At 50.6% G+C, this 20,358-nt stretch overlaps 1 protein-coding gene and 1 pseudogene across 4 annotated transcripts; one reads left to right on the top strand and one right to left on the bottom strand.

Moving 5' to 3' along the window:
- Window positions 1-442: 442 nt before the first annotated feature.
- LOC102022132 lies at window positions 443-6,253 on the bottom strand (annotated as a pseudogene).
- Window positions 5,778-19,890, top strand: Oxtr (oxytocin receptor). 4 transcript variants are annotated; one of them, XM_013509073.1, is made up of 3 exons: window positions 5,778-5,832; window positions 6,948-7,927; window positions 17,967-19,890. In XM_013509073.1, the coding sequence occupies exons 2-3, from the start codon at window positions 7,000-7,002 to the stop codon at window positions 18,212-18,214; spliced, it is 1,176 nt and encodes a 391-aa protein (XP_013364527.1). In that variant the 5' UTR covers window positions 5,778-5,832; window positions 6,948-6,999; the 3' UTR covers window positions 18,215-19,890. The 4 variants fall into 4 exon arrangements, with proteins under 4 accessions (XP_013364527.1, XP_013364526.1, XP_013364525.1 ...); XM_013509072.1 differs by lacking the exon at window positions 5,778-5,832 and adding an exon at window positions 6,024-6,368; XM_013509071.1 differs by lacking the exon at window positions 5,778-5,832 and adding an exon at window positions 6,024-6,375.
- Window positions 19,891-20,358: the final 468 nt, after the last annotated feature.

Here is a 20,358-nt window from a genome sequence, read left to right as displayed (position 1 = left end):
AATTCATTAAAGCAAATTTTTGCCATCAGGAATCAAGATTTTTAAATGATCTTTAAGTGCTCACCTGAAGATTATCATTGCTATATGAAGTGTAAACTTATTTTCAAGATTTGTGTTCATTTTATAGGATACAATTTGTACTGAAGAGTTTTTAAAAAAGATAACTTACGTATATAGTTTTGTTTTAGTTTTGTCTTAGAAATACAATATAAACATTTCCAAACCACAACAGAATCCACTGAGGTTCAAACTTCACAAAGATTTTCTTGAAACCTAGTACAAAGGTCACTGGCTCCAGACCATATCAAGTGATATCAGTGTAAGCTTTGATTGTAACTCTATCCGTTAAAAAAACAGAGCACACTTGATTATACATGGCTTTGAACCTTGAGCTACAGTTATGCTACAAATCCCTACCACCCCCCAACTCATCTAAAGTCGGTCATTTGGAGACATGGACATTCCCTGAGCTTTGTTTAGAGTCCTTGGTTTCCCAGCTTTGATGGAGACCTCAAAGGCATTCAGAAGTTCACGTGCTTACACTGAGAGCAGGGTGAACTTTGCAAATCCTGCTTTCTTCCATTAGTGCCAGGCCATAGATCCCCAAATGTGCATGCAAAGCATCTGGATGACTGTCTGGCCATTTGGCAAAGCCTCCTACAAGGAGATCTTGAGTTGATAAGATGTAATTTCTGTTTTTCTCAAAGTTAGTGTGTTGGAATATTTTCGGAAACTTCAGAGTTGCTCCCACCCAGAAAGAGTAACAGGTGTCCACTGGCTTGTTAGGTCTTCCATGATACCCATTCTGATGCCTCATTATACACCATCTTTTTTTTTTTTTTAGGTTTTTTGGGTTTTTTCCAGTACCGGGAATCAAACCCATGGCCTCGCGCTTGCCAGGCAGGTGCTGTGCCGCTGAGCTAAATCCCCAGCCCCTATATACCATCTCTTTATCCTGTTCAGTTCTTTTTCTGAAAAAACTTCTTCTAGCTTACCCATCAGGCATAGCGATGCAATGCCACAGAAGGTGGAGCCTCCATGAGATTCAAGTCCAGCTCCCTGTGCCAGCCCATTGTCAAAGGACATACTTCTGATATAGTTGATGGCTTTCTCCATATCCATGCCTGACCAGTTGTTGAGCATATAGCAAATACAGGAAGCACAGTACACAAACTGCATGTCATTTTCACTGCCTTCAGGCACTGCACAAAACTGCCATCTTCCAGCAGAAGGCCTTCTCAAGCTCGCTAAACAAGCTTCTTTATTTACTCGGCTTTAGTCATCTTCAAGAACAACTAAACATGAAGACTGCTGTAGGTCATTGCTACATGGCCACTGTCATATGGGTGCACTGTTCTGGGACTCTTTGATGGACTGAATGGAATACTCATGAAAAGCTTCGGAAACCACAGCGATTTAAATTTGATCTGTCTTCTGTGGGAAGAACCTGCTGGTCTTGAGCGAAGAATAATGCTCTGTCAGGACCTGAAGGCAATGCTGGAAAAACCCGCACGTGTCAGTCCCACAAGAAGTCTAGTTACTCTCCCGCAATGCTCCCCACCAGCCACTCAGTGGCCGCCATGCTGCTCCAGAAGTGATTAATTTATTAAGGAATGTTCTTAGTACATTTTTACTGATAGGTGGATGTGAAAACTGGTGGGCACACAAATAAAGGACTAACACCTGGGACTACATCTGGGTGCTGCGGGCTGAACTGGGAGCCCAAGCACATTAATGTCCTAGCTGGAATGTGCTCACATGCAGAAGCTCAGAACCGGTGCACTCTCCATGGGCCAGGGGGTCAGGAAGGGCTTCTCTGAAGAGGTAACGATTTAGTGTTTCCTTACCTGGCACAGGGAGACACGCATGCATGCACACACATTTTTCTAGCTGAACTGAAAAGACACATATGCTCACTTGAGGAAGATGAATAGATGGAGTCTGACTGCCCGAGACAATGTCCTTCTCATGGGATGTACTGGAGTGGGGATCAACAACGTGGGAAAAGACTCAGCTATTTGCAAAGTCCTCTTCCTGTGCACGAAGCCTTGTCTACTCACACAGTCCCATGATCTCAGCACCCTGGGGAAACTGAGTCTTAGGCTCAGTAACTTGGCCACAGAGGCAGAACACAGACAAACCCAGAATTACAGATGCAAATTCAGAGCACTGTCTTACATGAAAACATGTTTTTCTCTCTTTCTCAACCCTCCAGGAACACAGGAATGAAAGCAGAGGTTGAGAAGGCATCCGCGATGCGTCAGGCTGGAGGGAGAATGTGAGAGTTATGACTGCATGCTGTGAGCTTTCAGCCGCCGCATGCACTTCCCAGTTCCACCCCCGCAGCTGGGCCGCCCTGCCTTGAAATGCCATGCCGAGGTAAGAAGGCCAGGGCCAAGTTTGCCCACGCAAGGCTATTGCTCCAGTGTGTTCTCAGCTCATGCACGAGTGTATTACTCACCCTCCTGGAGCTGGAGCCCAAGCAGAGATGTAGAGGTCATCTGGGGGAGAAGGGGGGCCTTGGGAGAGAGGAGAGGAGAGGAGGGGGGTGCTTATGACTCACTTCCACCTGACCACAGCATGAGGGTCCTGAACTGGGACCCGTGTCTAAGTGATGTTTCCAAGATGCTAACACTCAGCGAGGCTCCCAGAGGTAGGAGCAGGTCCTGCGCAGCTCACCCAGGGCAAGATCCCTTCCTGGGCAGCCTGGCCCTGACCTGGAGAGAGTGGAGCTGTCGTGGAGGTGTTCGCTTATTTCTCCCTCTTTTCCATCCTTACGTATATTACACATACTGGGAGGATCCTAAACTACAGTGTCCTCAGCCTTTTGAATACTGGTGTACGTAACTCTGGCCCTACCTTCCAGATGCCCAGCCATCAGGCTGGAAACAGATGGCTCTGCCTTCCAGATGTGGAAACTCCTGAGAGTCAGAGCTTGATGGCTCATTGTATGTGTCAACCTGGCTGGGCCATGGTTTGTGGCCAAACACTGTGAGGGTGCAGGGCTGAGATGAGCATCTAGGTGAGCAGGCTTTTAGTGCAGGGTGAGCCTCGTCCAATCAGCTGAAGGTCTATATTAAATAGACAAAAAAGTGACCTCCCCTGAGCAGGATGGATGCTGTAACTGGTGTCTTTGGATTTGACCTGTGGCATCAGCTCTTCTTTGGTCTGTAGATCTGGGGCTTTGAAGCCTCCGTGACTTGGGCCTTTTCCTTGACATTTAATATTTAACTTTTCTGTATATCCACATGTCCTGACGGTTCTGTCCCTTTGGAGGACCCTGATAATACAACCTGCAGCAACATCCCCTGGTCCCACAGCATCTCCTGCCTGGACCGCCAAGGTTGCCAGGTCAGTAGCTCCTCCCATTGTTCTGCCTGCTGCGAGGTTCCCCAAGGAGGCCAGGTTGTTCTGCCACAGTCCACCTGCCCACTGCTCTCCCAAACCTCAGCCACCCGGGCACCTTCGTAACTGTTTTCTGTCAGACTTTCTCCTAGACCAAACAACAGGAATGAAATAGAAATGAAAAAGAACTCAATTTCTTCACCTCATTCCTTGGAGTCCCTCCATACTAACCTTTCCTCTTGAGCATCATCAGAAGTATTCCTCTCCACATCCGGGGGAGCAGCGAGTTACTTCCTTGTATGCCCTCAATAAATATTTTTGAACTGTTGCCAACGCGCCAGGCTCCTCAAGGTTTCTCCCATCGCGAGCACTGTTAGCGCCGCCACCAAAATGACACCTTCACCCGGCTCCACCCGCCAGGCCTCTTTTGTTTGTTTTCTGGGAAACTCATTCTGAAGCCTCAAAATCCAGCTGCCTTCTTTGTAAAGGCGCTCCTCAAGCATGGTCTCAGCCCCCAGTGCTTGGTTTTCTCACGGTGTTTAGGTTTGTCATTGTCACTCTCCAAGTATGTGTTCTGCTTGCTGACACACGCTCTGGAGTACGGGCTTGTCTCACTCACCATTAGGAGCTTCTGGGGCAGGTGGTTCTTAGTAAATAGCACCTCATTTTGCCTTGTTTCTGCACACACTGAAATATAAAAAAAAAGAGAAGGAATGAGGGTGTCACCATCAATTTTTTCTTCAGATGAAGGCTAAATTAGAGAATTTGGCTTTTGCCTGAGATCAAATGGTCCTTCTAAGTGAATGCAAAGCAGACAGTCTCACCTGCCACCAGAAGACCATGCAGGGCTGTGCCCATGGGTAGAAGAGCAGGTCCCTGGAGAGGTAGTGATACAGGGAATTAGAAACTCCCAACCTGGACGATATCTGGGATGAGTTTGTGTTCTCTAAAATCTAGGAATGGATTTTAGGAACAACAGCGGTTAAGAGCAGAATATATTTATTGAGGGAAAGAAAGCTTCTGTCCAAGAGAGGGACAGAAGGGGGCCCGAGTGGGCTGCCAAGGACCTTGCCCTCCCAGGGACTTTAGGGAGCAAAACCCCGAGGTGAGGCGGGGCCAAGATGGCGGAAAATGGGAAATTACAAGGTGGGCATAAGTATTATTTAGGTGAAATTGATTAAATTGGGATCAAATGGGGAAGCGAGTCACGTAGCAAGGGGGCATGAATACAGAACAGGGGCTTTTCCTGTAGCGAGTTGGGCTAGTGACTCTTCCTGGCTTTTTCAAGGTGATCTACCTATTTAGAATATCAATCCCTGATGCCCATCCCTAGGGAGGTGTGTGGGTGCATTTGTTTAGTCCTTTGTCTTGAGGTCTGGCCCACAGCAAATACATCTCCATTCACAAGGTATCTTGTCTTTCATGTTGGCTCCTTCGAGGGCCTGGCCCCGTCTGACTGCCTATAATATTTCTAACTCAGCTGTCTACTACAGTAGGTGGCTTCAATCCCTTGCACTGTGAGTGGAAGGCGGCTCCCTTCTGGGACAAGAGCAGGCTGGGGTTTGCGAGCTCAATGCTTTCCTCCCCAGATGTAGGAATCAGGGTTCTGAGGGAAACTGACTCCCTGTCCAGCCACAGGATGGGGCCAGGAGGTTTTACCTGCAATGATTAGGCTCTTGGACAACATAGGGAATACAGCTCCAGAAAACCAGAGGGATGGAAGCTCAGGCAGGAGCACTCCGGGCCAGCCCCCTCACTTCCCATATGGGGAAACTGGGGCCCAGGGGAAAGGAGGGGTCTGCCAGTCACTTAATTCTCACCTAAGCATTCTGGAACTTTAATTTGTAATTAGTGTGACACACTATAAGTAATATTGTGACACAACCACCGAAGGCAAGAAAAAGGCCTCTGCCCCCTGCCATCTGGCCGTGCTCCCAGAATACGCAAGCCCAGCCTGGACAGTAACTCAGATAGACCTGGGGTCAGGAACTGTGAGGCCCTGCCCAAGACATCTCGGCACAGGCCTGAAATTGTGGATGCGGGAAGCACAGTCTTGCCTAACTTGGTTCTCTCCACGTAATTAAGAGGGAGAAGTGAAATGTCAGGAAAATGTACATTTCATACATAAAAATAAATACTTTAAATAGCCTTGTTCGTTTTTGAATTCTGGGCTCCCCCCCCCTCACCTTAATTCTTTAAGTTACTTTAAAAAGAAAAAAAAGATTAGAAAAGGAGCAAGAATGTGAGAAGCAGTCTTTAACATTTCATTTTCCTTTGCCATTATTTAGGATTTTAATTTTGAAGAACGGCAAGGAAGCCGAAGTGGCTTTGGGTGCGGAGATGATACAACCGCTTCTGATAGAGGTAGATTATGGAGGGGCCGGATGCTTGAGATTCCCACCTAAAACCACCTACCGAATGCAGGTCTCTCTCAAAGATCCTTGGAATAGAAGGCATTTCTAATTCTACTGGAGTTACTAAAAAAAGGTGGGGAGAAGAGGGGATTGAAATTAACCTCAGTTTGGGAATATCAGTTAAATGCTTTGGTAACTTCATCAGCACTGTATCTCGAGCATCCTATTTCTCTGAGAGGGCTTTTAAACCAAGAAAGGAAGAAACAAGGCGGGTTATTTAAGAGTGCCTTCCCCCGGCGGTTTTAAACCACTGCAGCAGAAGCCTGTTCCTTCTCTGAGCCGGCACCTGAGAGTTCGGCTCCGCTGCGCGCCCCGGCGGGCTCGTGCGGTAGTGCATCCAGGGCCGCGAGCGGCCGCCCTGCACCTCTCGCCCGGCCCGCGCCCGCAGCCTCGCTGCACTCTCGGTGCGCCTGCCGTTCCCACCCAAGGAGAGCAGAGCCGCGGGCAGAGGCAGTCCGACCGAGGTGCTCTAACCGGCCGGGCGCGTGGAGCATCGGCGGTGGTGCAACTTCCCCGGGAGCCAACTTCAGCCCCACCTGCAGCTCCGTGCAGGTGCCTGGGTCTTGCACGTGGACGTACGGGCTGCAGAGGGCTGGTGACAGCTCCCGAGTAAGAGGTGGGGCCAGCGGTTGCCGGGTTGGGGGCTGCGGAGGACGCTCACGGGTGTGGGTCAGGGTCCTGCTGTCAGCGGCGGGGTTTCCCGAGGCGGGGTCCTCCGGAGGCAGTGGACAGGGCTCTAGGCGGACAGGTATGGAAGTTGGGGGCTGCGGGGTATGGTCCCGCCAGGGGCGTCCCAGACCAGCGGTGGAGGACGGACAAGGTAAAGGTTTCAGGACCGGGGCGGCCGGGTGGTCCGCGGGAGGCAGCCATGCCGAGGGGGCGCGGAGGGGGCGGTGCTGGGCGTTCTGGTCCCCTGGGCGGCTGGCTGAGCCGGGTCCAGTTAGGGGAAGAAAGCGGTGGGTGCCGATCCGCCCCTGTGCCCCAGGGGAAGCGCTGAGCCCCTCACGGATAGAGGCTTCCTGCCCTATTGCCGTGGCTCAAAGAAGGATTTGGGGGTGGCCAGTGATAGTGCCTGGAATCTCAGTCGATTTGGAATTTGAGGTCCCCGGGAAGGGGACGAGTGCGTCCCGGGAGCGTCGGAAGAGGAGAGGCAAAGTCTGGATCTCATGGCCCTGCGGTCTGTTTCAGGGTCGGGGTGGCCCCAGTGGGGACCCCGCCGCCCGAGGCGCTAGTTCCGAGGATGGAGGGCGCGCTTGCCTGCAACTGGAGCGCGGACGCGGCCAACGCGAGCGCCGCGCCTCCGGACCACGAGCGCAACTGCACTGCCGGACCGCCGCGGCGCAACGAGGCCCTGGCGCGCGTGGAGGTGGCCGTGCTGTGCCTCATCCTCTTCCTGGCCCTGAGCGGCAACGCGTGCGTGCTCCTGGCGCTGCGCACCACGCGCCACAAGCACTCGCGCCTCTTCTTCTTCATGAAGCACCTGAGCATCGCCGACCTGGTGGTGGCCGTGTTCCAGGTGCTGCCGCAGCTTCTGTGGGACATCACCTTCCGATTCTACGGGCCTGATCTGCTGTGCCGCCTGGTCAAGTACTTGCAGGTGGTGGGCATGTTCGCCTCCACCTACCTGCTGCTGCTCATGTCCCTGGACCGCTGCCTGGCCATCTGCCAGCCGCTGCGCTCGCTGCGCCGCCGCACTGACCGTCTGGCCGTGCTCGCCACGTGGCTGGGCTGCCTGGTGGCCAGCGTGCCTCAGGTGCACATCTTTTCCCTGCGCGAGGTGGCCGAGGGCGTCTTTGACTGCTGGGCGGTCTTCATCCAGCCCTGGGGGCCCAAGGCCTACGTCACATGGATCACGTTGGCTGTCTACATTGTGCCGGTCATCGTGCTGGCCGCCTGCTATGGGCTCATCAGCTTCAAGATCTGGCAGAATCTGCGGCTCAAGACGGCAGCCGCGGCTGCGGCTGCAGCCCAGGGGCCCGAGGACTCAGCTGTGGCCGGCACAGGGCGAGCGGCCCTGGCCAGAGTCAGTAACGTCAAGCTCATCTCCAAGGCCAAGATCCGCACGGTCAAGATGACCTTCATCGTCGTGCTGGCCTTCATCGTGTGCTGGACACCCTTCTTCTTTGTGCAGATGTGGAGCGTGTGGGATGCAGATGCGCCTAAGGAAGGTAGGTGGGGTGGGGGCCAAGGATAAGCAGGTTTCAGTGTGGGCACCACTGTCACCTGGCCTGTTGGCTTTGTGCAAGGAACCTCCCTGAGCCTCACCTTCAACTCCTGTAAAATGGTGATAATGCTCCCAGGACCAGCTCACCGGGCTGCTGGGGAGTGGAATGAAATGAGGAACCCCAGTCAAGTGCTTACCCCCGGCTGCAGGCTGCTCAGGGAGCGTGTGGCTATGGTTGTGTAGGACACTGAGGCTCAGCTAGCCAGCCATGGGGGTGGACGTGCAGCTTGGGGCAGATCCTGCCTCACCTGCACTTTAGATTGGACCTCTGCTTTCCCTGCAAGTCGGCAGGAGCTGATGAGGTTAGGTCTATTTGAGGGCAGCCTCGGGAGGCCAGCAGTCCTTGAGAAGGTGTCCAGTGGGGGCCCCTGGGGAAGTGAAGACCTTTCTGAGCCCCCTGTAGCGGAGATGGTGAGCTGCCTGCAACAGTGGAGAGGTGAGCACCACTGGGGTTGGGTAGGTGCAGGGCTGGGGGCACCCAGAACAGTGCACTTCCCTGGGAAGAAAGGGAAGGGAGAGGTGGCTTCATGGTTCTGTACGGGGCCAGGCAAGCCTTCCACTTCGGAGGGCTGCAGCAGACACTGGGGGCACCCAGGGTTGCTCTTTGCGCCTGCCCTTTCTAGCTGGGTATCTTGGGGGAAGTCCCTTTATTCCCCTTGACTCTTCGTGTCTTGCCTATCGCATGAGGACCAGGGCGCCCAGTTTACTCTTGCAGCAGCTATTCCAGCTCCTCTTTTGGCCTGCATTTGCTGGAAAGCCAGCAGGAGGGGCTTGAAGAGGGTATGGGGGTAGAGACTGGGGGAGCACAGGGTACCCAGGGCTCTGGAGCTTGTGATTGGTGCTGGGAAGCTACCCTCAAAGCCAGCACCCACACAGTCCCGCACACTCCTGCTGATTCCAGGGGCTTATCTGGGAGAGGCAGGAGGCACCGTCACTGGTGGACAGTGACTGAAGGAAAGCTCCTAACACGTGTGGGCTGTGGGGGCTCACTTCTCAGCCCTGCGTGGAAGACTGAGGGATTAGCCCCTCGGCCTCTTCCTCCAGACAGCGCAGAGGTCCCATGTCTGGGTGTAATCCCTCCTGCTCCCCACAGGCTCGTAGCTATCTGTCCTGGGAAGCTGGAACCCCAGGCTGATAACTTTGCTTCGGTCCCTCCCGGAAGTCCCAGACTGAGGGCTTCACCAAGCCCTCCCAGTTAGCACCATAGTGGCCAGGCCATTTGTCAGCAGCAGGGGCTGAGAGCTTGTGACGCTCAGGGTGACGATGCCTGGGGACTCAGCAAAGCTCAGCCGGACTCCAGCATGCGGCCCCCGGCTGCACCTTACGGAGGGTTCTCTGGAGCCCAGGAAGAGGAAGGCACTTGTACTGGGTCACACAGCATTCGAAGGGCGCTGAGCAGCTGGCGCTGGGGGTTCTCGCACCCGTTTTCTTATGAGGAGCACATGATTAGGGAGTTGGGAGAGACAGAACAGGTGGCGGATGTGTATATGCAGGGCATCAGACCACAGCCATTTCCTTGGCAAGATCCAAGGAGACCAGACCCCACCACTTTTCCCTACTTCCTTCCTTCCCTCCCTCCCTCCTTCTCTTCCTTCCCACCTCCCACCCCTGTGTCTTTCACAGGTCTTAACTAAGTTGCTTAGTTGCCCAGGGCTTGATATTTTGATCTTGCCTGCCAGAGAGCTGAGATTACAGGCATGCACCGCTACGCCTAGCTCAGACCAGGTCTTAATGGCTCCAACACCAACTGCAGAGGAAGTAAGACTGCACCTCATAGAGCAGATACTAGAGCCCCGGGGTCGGGTCTTTCCCCCTGCCCTTACTAGCTAGGGGATACCTTTATTACCTTTGACTTCAGGGCTTTGGTTTTAGGATGAGTGCATTGCAGGAGTCTGTTCATTCAGCACATATTCCAACTCTTCTCTTTTTTGGGTTCCTCCCCTTTTTTGCAGTACCAAGAATTGAATTTGGGGCCTTCACACTGAGCTACATCTTCTTTTCTTTCCCCTCCACCTTTTTTTTTTCTTTCCCCCCCCCCTTTTTTTTTTTTTTTTTTAGCAAAACAGAGTCACTGAGTTGCTAAAGTGCTCAGGCTGGGCTTGAACTGTCAGTCCTCTTGCCTCAGCCTCCCAGAGTGCTGGGATTACAGGTGTGTACTACCATCCCCAGCTAGCCCTCCCATTCATTTTATGATCCCCCTCCTTCTCTTTGCACCCCCCCCCACAGGCACTCCTCTCTCTCTCATATTTTCCCTGAAAAATGAGACTATTTGTAGTCACCTCCTCCAAGCAGCTAGACCCTGCCTGGCCCTGTTTGGAGAGGCCCGTAGACAGCACTCAGGAGGCATCCAATCATGGAGGCCTTTCTGGCCATCAGGGAAGCCAGACCCAGTGCCGCTGGGTGGGGTGGCAGAGCGGAGAGGACAGCTGGATGCATTGGACTTTGCTGCCTGGGCACAGAGGTGGATGGTGGTGTAGCCCCCACTTCTCAGACGCCCTGGAACTGCAGGAAAAGATTTGGAATTTTAAAAAGTCTCACTCACACTTTGCAGATACGATGCCTTCGTCTTTCAGCGGGAATAGTGCTCCTCCTTTTGGACTTCTTGACTTCCCTGAGAGTGGTAAAGTGCCCCAAGAGGGCTGGGGGTCGCCCCTGCACAGAAACTGAGGAGACCAAGGACCCAGCTGGTGCAGGCCACTGGGCCACACAGCCCTGTGTTGGCTCCTGCTCTGCCACTTTGTCCTGTGCGTCCTCGCACATTTGCCTCACCCCCCTGAGCCTCAGCTTCTGCCATGCATCACAAGGGCGGCAAAGCCCTCCTTGTGGGGTCGTTGTGATGGAGTGGTGTCACCCGCAGCCCCTGGGGGCCACATGGTCAGCGTCACGCTTCTCACCAGCCCATCCTGCCTTTTACAAGTTTCCCTGGCATTCTTGGGATTGACTTGGAGGATCTCAGCAGTTGTACTGGATGGAGGAGACGGACGGAGGGAATAGGGGTGGAGGCAGAGCCTACTGGGGAGTAGGTGGTGTGTCCAAGGCAGTCATGGGGAGGATCTGGTGGACAGCATGAGCCCTCTGCCTGGCAGAGGCTGGATACCTACTGATGGAGCAACCCATGCTCGTTTGGCAGGTCAGTGGGATGTGGAAGGAGAGGGTGCAGAAGCTAGGATAGTAACAGGTGTGAAGAGCTCGATTAGGGACTTTTCAAACAGCACAAACAGTAGAACCAGCAACTTGTAGCAGAAGTGAGGGCTCCATCTCCAGGGGTGACCAGACGTCTGTCAAGCATGGGCACACAAACACACAAGGCAATAAGGCCAAGGTTGCCGCAGAGCTCAGAGTCTGCCCACAGACTTGGAAGGGGACATCTTGGTTTCTGGCTAGCCGATGTCGGGCTCTTAAGGTCTTGAAGTGTACACAGGTCCCCCCCATTTTTGGAAGTTAAGAATAGGCTGAGGCAGGAAGATCACTTTGAGTTCAAGGCCAGCCTGGACTACAAAGCAAAACTCTCTCTCAAAAACGAAAGAAACAAAAAACCACGAAAACAAAATAACAACAAAAGAATAGGCTCAGGCTGTAAACCCAGTGCTCGGGAAGTCTGAGACAGGAGTGTTGCAGGTTTGAACCCAGCCTGGGTGTCTGAGTGAGACCCAGTCTCAAAATAAAGAGAAGGCTAAAGAGGTAGTTCAGTGCAGAGGTCCTAAGTTTGATCCCCAGTACCGGAGAAAAGGGAAACAGATAGGCTTCAGTTGTGGGGAGGGTGGATTTGCTGCAGGATCTGTGTCAGGGGTGCAGTCCTGTCCTAGTCGGAGCTTCCATGCCTCACACCCAGACCAGGTCTTCCTTATTGTGGTTATTTCTCTTCCTCCCACTTGACCTGGTTGTGGGAGTGCAGCTGAGTTTTCCAAGGGCGAGAGATATGGAAGTCCAGGTACTTGTTCCAGCCCTGCCCCACAGCAGGGAAATTGTCTCTTTCTTTTCCACCACGCAGTGGCAGTGGTTGACTTATCAAGACTTCCTGTCTGCTAATTTCATGCTTCAATTCAGTCCCTTATTGAACTCTTCCTATTTTCCAATCTGTGCTAGCAGCCAAGGCCATGGCCACAAATGGAATACAGTTCCCAGATAAAGACTGTAAGAAAAAAATATTGGCGATAAGATGCATTTAGTGCAGTCATAGAAGTATTTATCAAGTAGTGCAGGTATCCCTGGGAGGTAACATTTGGAAAAGGATTTTGAAGGATGAGTAGGAGTTTATGCAAAGATGCATATTCTGCACTGAGCCCACTGGATGGTCACTTTGCTATCTTTCCCTTATTTCATGTCCGTGCAGCCTGAGCCGGCTGGAAAGATACTTTCCAAGCTGTAATTGGGATCACTTGAGGACCCGGTTAAAATGTTTTTTGTATTAATTTATTTTAAAAATTAAAGAAGGAAAACATATTAACAAACAGACATTCATTTACAAAATAGCATAAGAACAATGCAAGCAATACAGAGTTACAGACAAAGTGGTAGTTGATCTGATGCAGCAGATCGGGAGGAAGGTCTGAGGCTGCTTTTTGGCAAGTACAAAGGAGTGGTGCCTGTGGTGTCCAGGCAGCTGGCCTGCTGGGACTCTGTGAGCAGCATGCTCTAAAACATTCTCTCTCTGACCCAAGCCCACTGATGTCTTTCACACTCGGCCCATGTTGTCTGCCACACAAAACACAGGGATGGCCTTGGCGCTTTGCAGGAAGGGTCTCTGGCTTTGCTTCTCCACGATGTCATTGTCCCCTGGCTCAGCCCAGTGAGGCCAGCGTGTCCACCAGTTTGGCTGGCACTGTCATAGAAGCCCATGGATGCAGCTTCTCCTCCCATCCTGCGATTTATGGCAGGATCACTCATCAGTAATTTTTAGAAAAATCAATCTTCAAATTGTGGTCTTACACTGAAGTAAGACAGTTTTTTAAAAGGCCTTCCAGAGGCCATCTGCCAGATTAACCCTTAGTCCCTGTTCCCCAGGCTTGGGGGAGTCTAGGCAAGGCCTTGCCCCAGGGGCTGGTTTCTCCGGTGAGGGGCTCCTCGGCTGCTGGGCTGGATCTGGTTCCAGTGAGGTCAGCCACATGTCTGAGTTGTGTGCAGAATGAGGTCTTGAGAGCAGTGCAGTCCAGAGAGGCCGTGGCCAGCTGCCCATCAGCTGTCTGCAGCTAATTCAGGCCATCCGTGCTGGGCAGAGGAGTGCCGGGAAGTCTGCGGGGGTGTCCTAGGGTAAGAATAAAGCAGGCTGTGAGCTGGAATCCTGGCACATGCCGTCCTGCAGCAGCCCTGCTCCCCTTGTTGTGAACCACGACGCTGAGCATAAATACAGGGTGGAGTCTCCCACCTGGGGAAAGTCACCTGGCCAGTGATGTTTACTTTTGGTGCATGGCTTCTTCTGTTCATGGACCTGCTTGGCATCTAGGAGCTTCCCCTGGAAGATCACCCCTCATCCCAGCCCTATGCCTGCCAGCTGCCTCCACCTTTAATACTTGCCACTCTCTAACTTCTCTCCTTCCCACCCCCAGGGGGTGGGTCCCTTGAGGACAGGGTCTTGGTGACTTCTCGAGCTCCCCAGAGCTTGGTAGAGAGGAGCTGGAATGAGAAAATGGGTGAATGCGACTTCTTCCTCCCCCAAGGAACAAACATGCTGGGTGTGAGGCCAGCATCGTGGGACAGGACCCAGCCTCCCTCCTGCCCTCCCTTCCTGGCACTTGGTGGCCTGGGAATATGCTTGGGGTTGGGCACAGGGGAGGTGTCATTGTCACATCAGGGGAGCGAGTGAGACATGATTTTGGAGCTGGCTCTTTCGGCCCAGACCTTGCAATCCTGTGCTTTCCCAGAGTGCAGGCTTGGCTTTCCTAGGTCACAGGCACCGTGATTTTCCCAAAGTGAACAGCCGAGGGCTTCTTTCTGTCACGTTGCCCAATCCTAGAGTTATTTTTTTTTAATGTTTGATAATTGCTAGAAGAAAGAGAGCCAAAGACAGTTTATTTAATTGACCTGTGATCAGAAGTCCCCAATCTTGGACTTTAATAAATTACTACAGTGGATCAAACCTCTAAGCCAACCCTCCTCCTTGTCATTGCTAGAATAAACACCTTGCCAGTCACAAAGTCCTTTTACATTGTCTTTTCTTTTTTTTCCCATTTTTTTCAATGCCCTTTTGTGACCTCGAACTTGCAATAAGAAAACCGATGCTCAGAGACCAGATGCAGCTCAGAGGGCTGTGCGGGAGGAGAAGGCTCAAGCCGCAAGACTTGCAGGGAGCCCTGTGTCCGCCCAGCCTCTGTGGGCCTCAAGTTCGTTGGGCAGGGTCAGCTACTTCCAGGACCTCAGGCAGATAGCAGAAGACACAGTCATCTTTCCCCTGTGCTAGGTCATTATTTGTTCCAGACTGTTGTCTTCTTAGGACCCAGACAGCCCTGTGCCCTCTCCAGAGTGGCCCATCTTGCAGTCTGGACTGAGGCATGTCTGACTCAAAGCGTAGAGAGCTGACCGGAGGTACTGTGTTCCTCCCACATACTCTGGATTTTAAAAGACCACCACTGGGGAGTGAGCAGGAGGGGCTTCATCTCATGGGGCGGTGTTTGGGGGACAAGGAAGTTGTGGCTGTCCCACAAATCACACTCTAGGTGCCTTCTCAGGCACTTATGTCTTTGCTTGGGGACGAAGGCTCACTACCTGGGATGAGCCCACCATAGGAGAACACGTACCTGTTTTTCAAAGCAATCATTCACTGCTTTTAGGTAGGGACACGGAATGACTTGCTGTGTGCACTTTGGAAAGTCACTCTCTTTCTCTGGGCCTTCCTTTTGTCATCTGTAAAATGTGGCTAAGACCGCTTTGGAATTCAGGCCGTTCTAGGCAGTCTTAATTGTGGTTCTGATGGTCATTGTCACACGTTCCCTTGGGAACGACATTATGAAATGCAGGGACTATATTTTCTATGTCTTGTTCTGCTGCAGCTCTTCTGCAGTCCCACCAGGCTTTGTAGCTCCCAGAAAGGGAGCTGGATTGAGATATGGGTAGTGCAGGAAGCAGGTTGATGTGGAATCAGTCACTGGGCTGCTCAGAAACCATCAGTGGCTCCCATCGCCTGGAGAGGACAGTGCAGGTCCTACCTGGGTGCAGCACCTCCTCAGCCTGGCTCCAAACTATCTTTCTGGTTTCTCCGTTGCCACCTCTCATAGCTGGCAGCGCCGGATGCTCGTGGAAAGTCTCAGCTATGGGCCTCTCCTCTACTGTGTTGGAGATGTTGCCTGGCCTCCCCTGTTGCCAGCAGGTGTTTCCTTTTTAATCAGGTTTCTTCTTATTCTCTCTGCTTGAAAGTACCTTGCCCTTTGCAGCACCCTCCACAGCCCTGTGGTTTATGTCAAGTGTCGCTCTTCCCAAGATCATGTCTTTGGATGATGATGGCATTGCCAAATTTAAAAAAAATCCACAAGTGCCCTTAGCGAGGAGCAGGCTCTGCTTGGGGAGGTGCATGGCTCCCCGGGAACCAGGCCAGGCCAGTGGTTTGTGCCTGAGGCCTGCAGCAGCGAGCAGAGGGGCCAGCTGTGTTCTACCCACTCCTGCCAGGCTGGCCGCTGCAGAAGGCGTGGGGAAGATCCAAATGCAGAGGTGAGGAGAATCGCACACAAGGGAGCCGGTGAGATCACACAGGCTGAGTAGCACTTCTCTGAAATGCGTGGGGCCACAAACGTTTCCCACTGTGTGGGGTTTTGGGGGAGTGTTTTTATATACACAATGAGATATCTTGGGAAGAGACCCAAATCTAAACACAAAATTCATTTATGCTTTGTTTACATCTGAGGTACATAGTGGGAAGGAATTTTATACAGTACCATTAATGCCACTGTTTTGACTGTGACCTGTCCCTTGAAGTCAGGGATGGTACTTTCCAAATGGTGCATCATGTCAGGGCTCAAAACTGTCTGATTCTGGAGTATTTGGGAGTTTGTATTTTCATGTTAGGTGACTTATCCTACACCATACGACTGTAGGTACCACTAGGTTCCTCTCTGAGTATGAACTTCTTTCCATATAATTTCCCCTCTCTCATTTCCTGGCTTTATTTACCATGGCTTTATTCTTATCTTTGACTTTTGTGTGCTGTTTTTGCCTCTTACTTGATTTTGAACCCTTTCTATTTTTAATTTTGTGGGTGGTTTTAAATTTAATTAAAAATATTTCATGAGAATTTCTAAACATCTTATTCTTACTCATTCAAATAAAGCAAAATTTTTATAAGGCAACTTTTATAAAACCAAGAAATTCAATAGTATTGGCTTTCTTCTTCTATATTATTTGGGTTGTAAAGGTTAGATTCCTCTCCTTTGTTTTCAAAGAATTCTTACATTTACAGGATTTGGGTTTTGTCTGCTGTAGCTTGCTTTTTTCTCCCAACAGGTGTGCCAGTCAATCAGAGCAGGTGTGCATCCGAACTCCCTTGTTACAACAAATTGCCGTGCCCACCCCACCCAGGTCCCACTGGGTGCTGCTGGAGTTGGCCCTGCGAGTTTGCCACTGTGATAAGTGCTCTGGAGTGCTGTGCCCTGGGGTCTCACTTTGAGAATCCAGATTTGCTCACCAACCTCCTCTCCCATGGTGCTCGGGGACTTGGCTGACATACACACATGCCATTACAACTCCAGCACCCCCAGATTCCTTCCCTGGAGTCACCTCTTGAAGTCTGAAGTTATTATTTGGAAAATTTTGTGGAGCAGACATAAGACGAATGGGTTTCCCCAGCCTTCTTGTGGTTGTCTTTGTTCATAAGAATCTGGCTGTCAGGGAATTCTGGGTTACTGTGTTTTCCTCGTGGGGTGTTGGAGATGTTGGTTGGCCTTCCCTGTTGCCAGCAGGTGTTTCCTTTTTAATCAGGTTTCTTCTTATTCTCTCTGCTTGAAAGTACCTAAGATTGAGACTTTTTTCTTCCCCCTTGAAACTTCAGTTTGTGACAGGAAGTGCCTTAGAGGTGATTTCTGCTCATTAATTTTGTGGGGAACTCAGTGTATCCTCAGCTAAAAGCTTCTGTAGATAACTTCACTGTCACTTTATTCCTGTGTGAACTGATGACTGTCGTGCTAGAGCCATGCCCTTTAGGCAAGTTCCACAGACATGCTGTCAGTTTCTTCAGCTGTGAAGATCACACACACTTCTGTTCCACCACGCCTTTACTGGGCCCCTCCTTCTGTCACGAGCACCCTTCTCTCTTCCCTGCATTGCCAGGGATGAGCTCCCATGCCACCTTTCTGTAGGGATGGCCAAGACTTACATGTGCCCATATCACGGTGTCTTTCACTTAAATTTTGTGTCTTTGTTGCCTCCCTGGGCCCTGGCCTGTGGTGGTGGTAGCAGCCACCATTTGTCTTGGGCACTCCCGGTGCACCAGGCTCTTTTCACTCCTTGCCACCATCCACATGGTTTGGGTCTCATTATCCCCAGTTAAAAATGAGGAAACCACATCTGTGGTGGTACACACCTGTAATTCCAACACTCAGGAGGGAGGCTGAGGCAGGAAGATCACTGAATTTGAGGCCAGCCTGGGCTACATAAGCAAGTTTAAGGCCAATCCGTACTACGTAGTGGCACCCTGTCTGTTTCAAAAATTAAAAAAAAGGAAACCAAAGCTTCTCGGAGAACTAGAGTGCAAACCAGGGGTGCAGCTCTGGCCTCCTTGGCAGCCTGCTAAGGAGTAGGCGGCATACTTGGCAGGTGAACCATGAACCACCAGGCTCTGTGAGCAGTGCAGCTCCTGCTGAGGTAGCGGGGCAGGTGATGGGCAAGTCTTGGATAAGGCGAAGAGTGGGCTGAGCTGCTCTATTTGGTGGGTACTCCCAGGAGGGCTCTTTAGTGCCCATTTTGTGATCCAGTCACAGTCCCTGAAAAGGCTGCTGCTTGGGACACAGTGGCTCACCCGACAGGGCTGGTAACACCTATTCACCTCTCTCCTACCACAGCCTCAGCCTTCATCATCGCCATGCTCCTGGCCAGCCTCAATAGCTGCTGCAACCCCTGGATCTACATGCTCTTCACTGGCCACCTCTTCCATGAACTCATGCAGCGCTTCCTCTGCTGCTCCTCCAGCTCCTTGAGGAGCAGCCGGCCGGGGGAGACTAGCATCAGCAAAAAGAGCAACTCATCCACCTTTGTCTTGAGCCAGCGCAGCTCCAGCCAGAGGAGCTGCTCCCAGCCGTCCACAGCGTGACCCCTGGCCAGGTTGGGCTGCTCCTGAGCTTGGAGTGTGCTGCCACGGACAGTCTGACTTGTGGCCCTTGACATGTGTGTAAGGTACCCATCAGTTATTTCCTTCTGCTCCTTGGGGGTGGCTTGAGTTTGATGGGGAATTCTGACGGGGTGGGGGAGGTGATGGGGTGACAGCCATCAGACAAACCCCTGAGTGTCCCCAGGGCTCCCACATCCTGCTACCCTGACCCTACTGCTGTCTGGGCAGTGGCTGGGTTCTTTCTCCCCCAGGCCTGTACTTCCACTCAGTGTCTTTTTACTTTTGTATTCTGGAATCCTGTGAGAAGGAAGTATAGGATGGTGACTGACTGAGTCAGGGAGCCAGGGCTCTGGGCAAGGGGTAAGGAGTGGAAATGGGGCCTAAGGTGGGAGGCTGGTACCGATTTTCTCCTCACTGCAGTGTGCTTTGCCTGCAGTGTCCCTGGGGACCAGCTTGTCAGAAGGTGGCCCTAAAACAGGGAATTGGCTGGCAAGACTAGCTGGCATGGGGGGCCAATGAGAACTTGGGCTGAAAACATTTGAGACTCAAATGTTTGATAAACATTTGAGGAAGAAAAAGAAATAAAAAGACATTAAATTGGAAAGGAAGATGTAAAACTATCTGTAGATGACATTATTTTATATGTAGATGATCACACACACACACACACACACACACACACACACACACACACACACACAGAAACCCCTACTGGAATAATAAGTGAGTTTAGCAAGGTTGTGGGATATAAGATTAATATACAAAAATCAATATATTTCTTTATACTATTGATGAACAATATGAAAATGAAATTAAGAAACAATTCCATTTAAATAACACCAGAAAGAATAGAATCAGAATAAATTAACGAAAGAATGCAGGACTTGTACCTGGAAAGCTGAACAGTATTGTTAAAAGAAATTAAGATAAATAAATGGAAAGATGTCCTGCATTCATAGGATCAGAGACTTCATATTCTTAAAATGGCAATACTAACCAAATTGTTGTAGAGATTTGCTACAATCTTGATTAAAATCTGAGCTAGCTTCTTTGCAGAAACTAGTAAGATAATCTTAAAATTCATAAGGAGATGCAAGGAACCTAAAATAACCAAAAAAATCCTTTGGAAAGGGAAAGCAAAGTTGATGGGGTCACACTTCAAAAGTTACTATAAAGTTACAATAGTCAAAGCAGCATGGTACCGGCTTGTAGGTAGACGTTTAGAACAGTAGGATAGAATAAAGGGTGTAGGTAGCAACCTGGAGCACTGACAGTCAATTCACTTTCAACAGGGTGCCAAGATAATTTACCAGGAAAGGAATAGTCTTTAGCAAATGTTGTTGGATACACACAAGCAAAAGAATGAAGTTGGAACTTTATACCATATATATAAATGCATCAAAGACCTTCGTATTGCAGCTATAAGTATAACATTCTTACAGTGAAGTGGGGATAAACCTGTGACTTGGATTAGGCAGTGTTTTCTTAGAAATGATACCAAAGACACAAGCAACCAAAAAATGCATAGATCATAGGTAAGATTTCATCAAAACTTAAAAGTTCTATGCTTTCAAACACTACCCAGAGAGTAAAAAGACAAAGAATGCTTATGATGCAATAAATAAATGGAAGAAAAGGAAGCCAGCTGGGGATGTAGCTCAATAGCACAGCACTTGCCTAGCATGAGCAAGACTGTGTGTTTGATCCCCAGCACCACCAAAAGAAATTTTAAAAAGGAAATGAGAAAAAGAAGTCAATTTAAAGATAGGCAAAAGATTTGGATAAGTATTTCTCCAAAAAAAGATATGTAAGTTGTCAATAAGCTCAGGCAAAAATACTCAACAGTGTTTACTCATTAGAGAAAGGCAAGTCAAAGTACACTGAGATTCCACTTTATACTGGCTGGGAAGGCCATAGTCAAAAGGATGGGTAACAGTAAGTGTTGACAAGAGTATACAGAAATTAGAATCTTTATATGTACTGGTAGGAATGGTGCAGCTCCTGTGGAAACCAGTTTGATGGTTCCTCACAAAGTTAAACATGGAATTAACACAGGAAGAAAAGCTGCACTCTTAGGTAGTTACCCACAGGAAGTGAAAAACTTGTACATCAGTGTTCATTACATC

The sequence above is a fragment of the Chinchilla lanigera genome, unplaced genomic scaffold, assembly GCF_000276665.1.
Source record: "Chinchilla lanigera isolate Chin_1 unplaced genomic scaffold, ChiLan1.0 scaffold00160, whole genome shotgun sequence".
NCBI classification, from domain to species: domain Eukaryota; kingdom Metazoa; phylum Chordata; class Mammalia; order Rodentia; family Chinchillidae; genus Chinchilla; species Chinchilla lanigera.
This window is presented reverse-complemented; position numbering and strand designations above follow the sequence as displayed.

What these genes read in the sequence shown, in the direction of transcription:
- Oxtr (XM_013509070.1), top strand. Translation starts at nt 6,533, where the DNA reads ATGGTCCCGCCAGGGGCGTCCCAGACCAGCGGTGGAGGACGGACAAG. An exon ending in AGCGGTGGAGGACGGACAAG is followed by an intron (nt 6,580 to 6,947) that starts GTAAAGGTTTCA and finishes GGTCTGTTTCAG; the next exon opens with GGTCGGGGTGGCCCCAGTGG. An exon ending in TGCAGATGCGCCTAAGGAAG is followed by an intron (nt 7,928 to 17,966) that starts GTAGGTGGGGTG and finishes CTCCTACCACAG; the next exon opens with CCTCAGCCTTCATCATCGCC.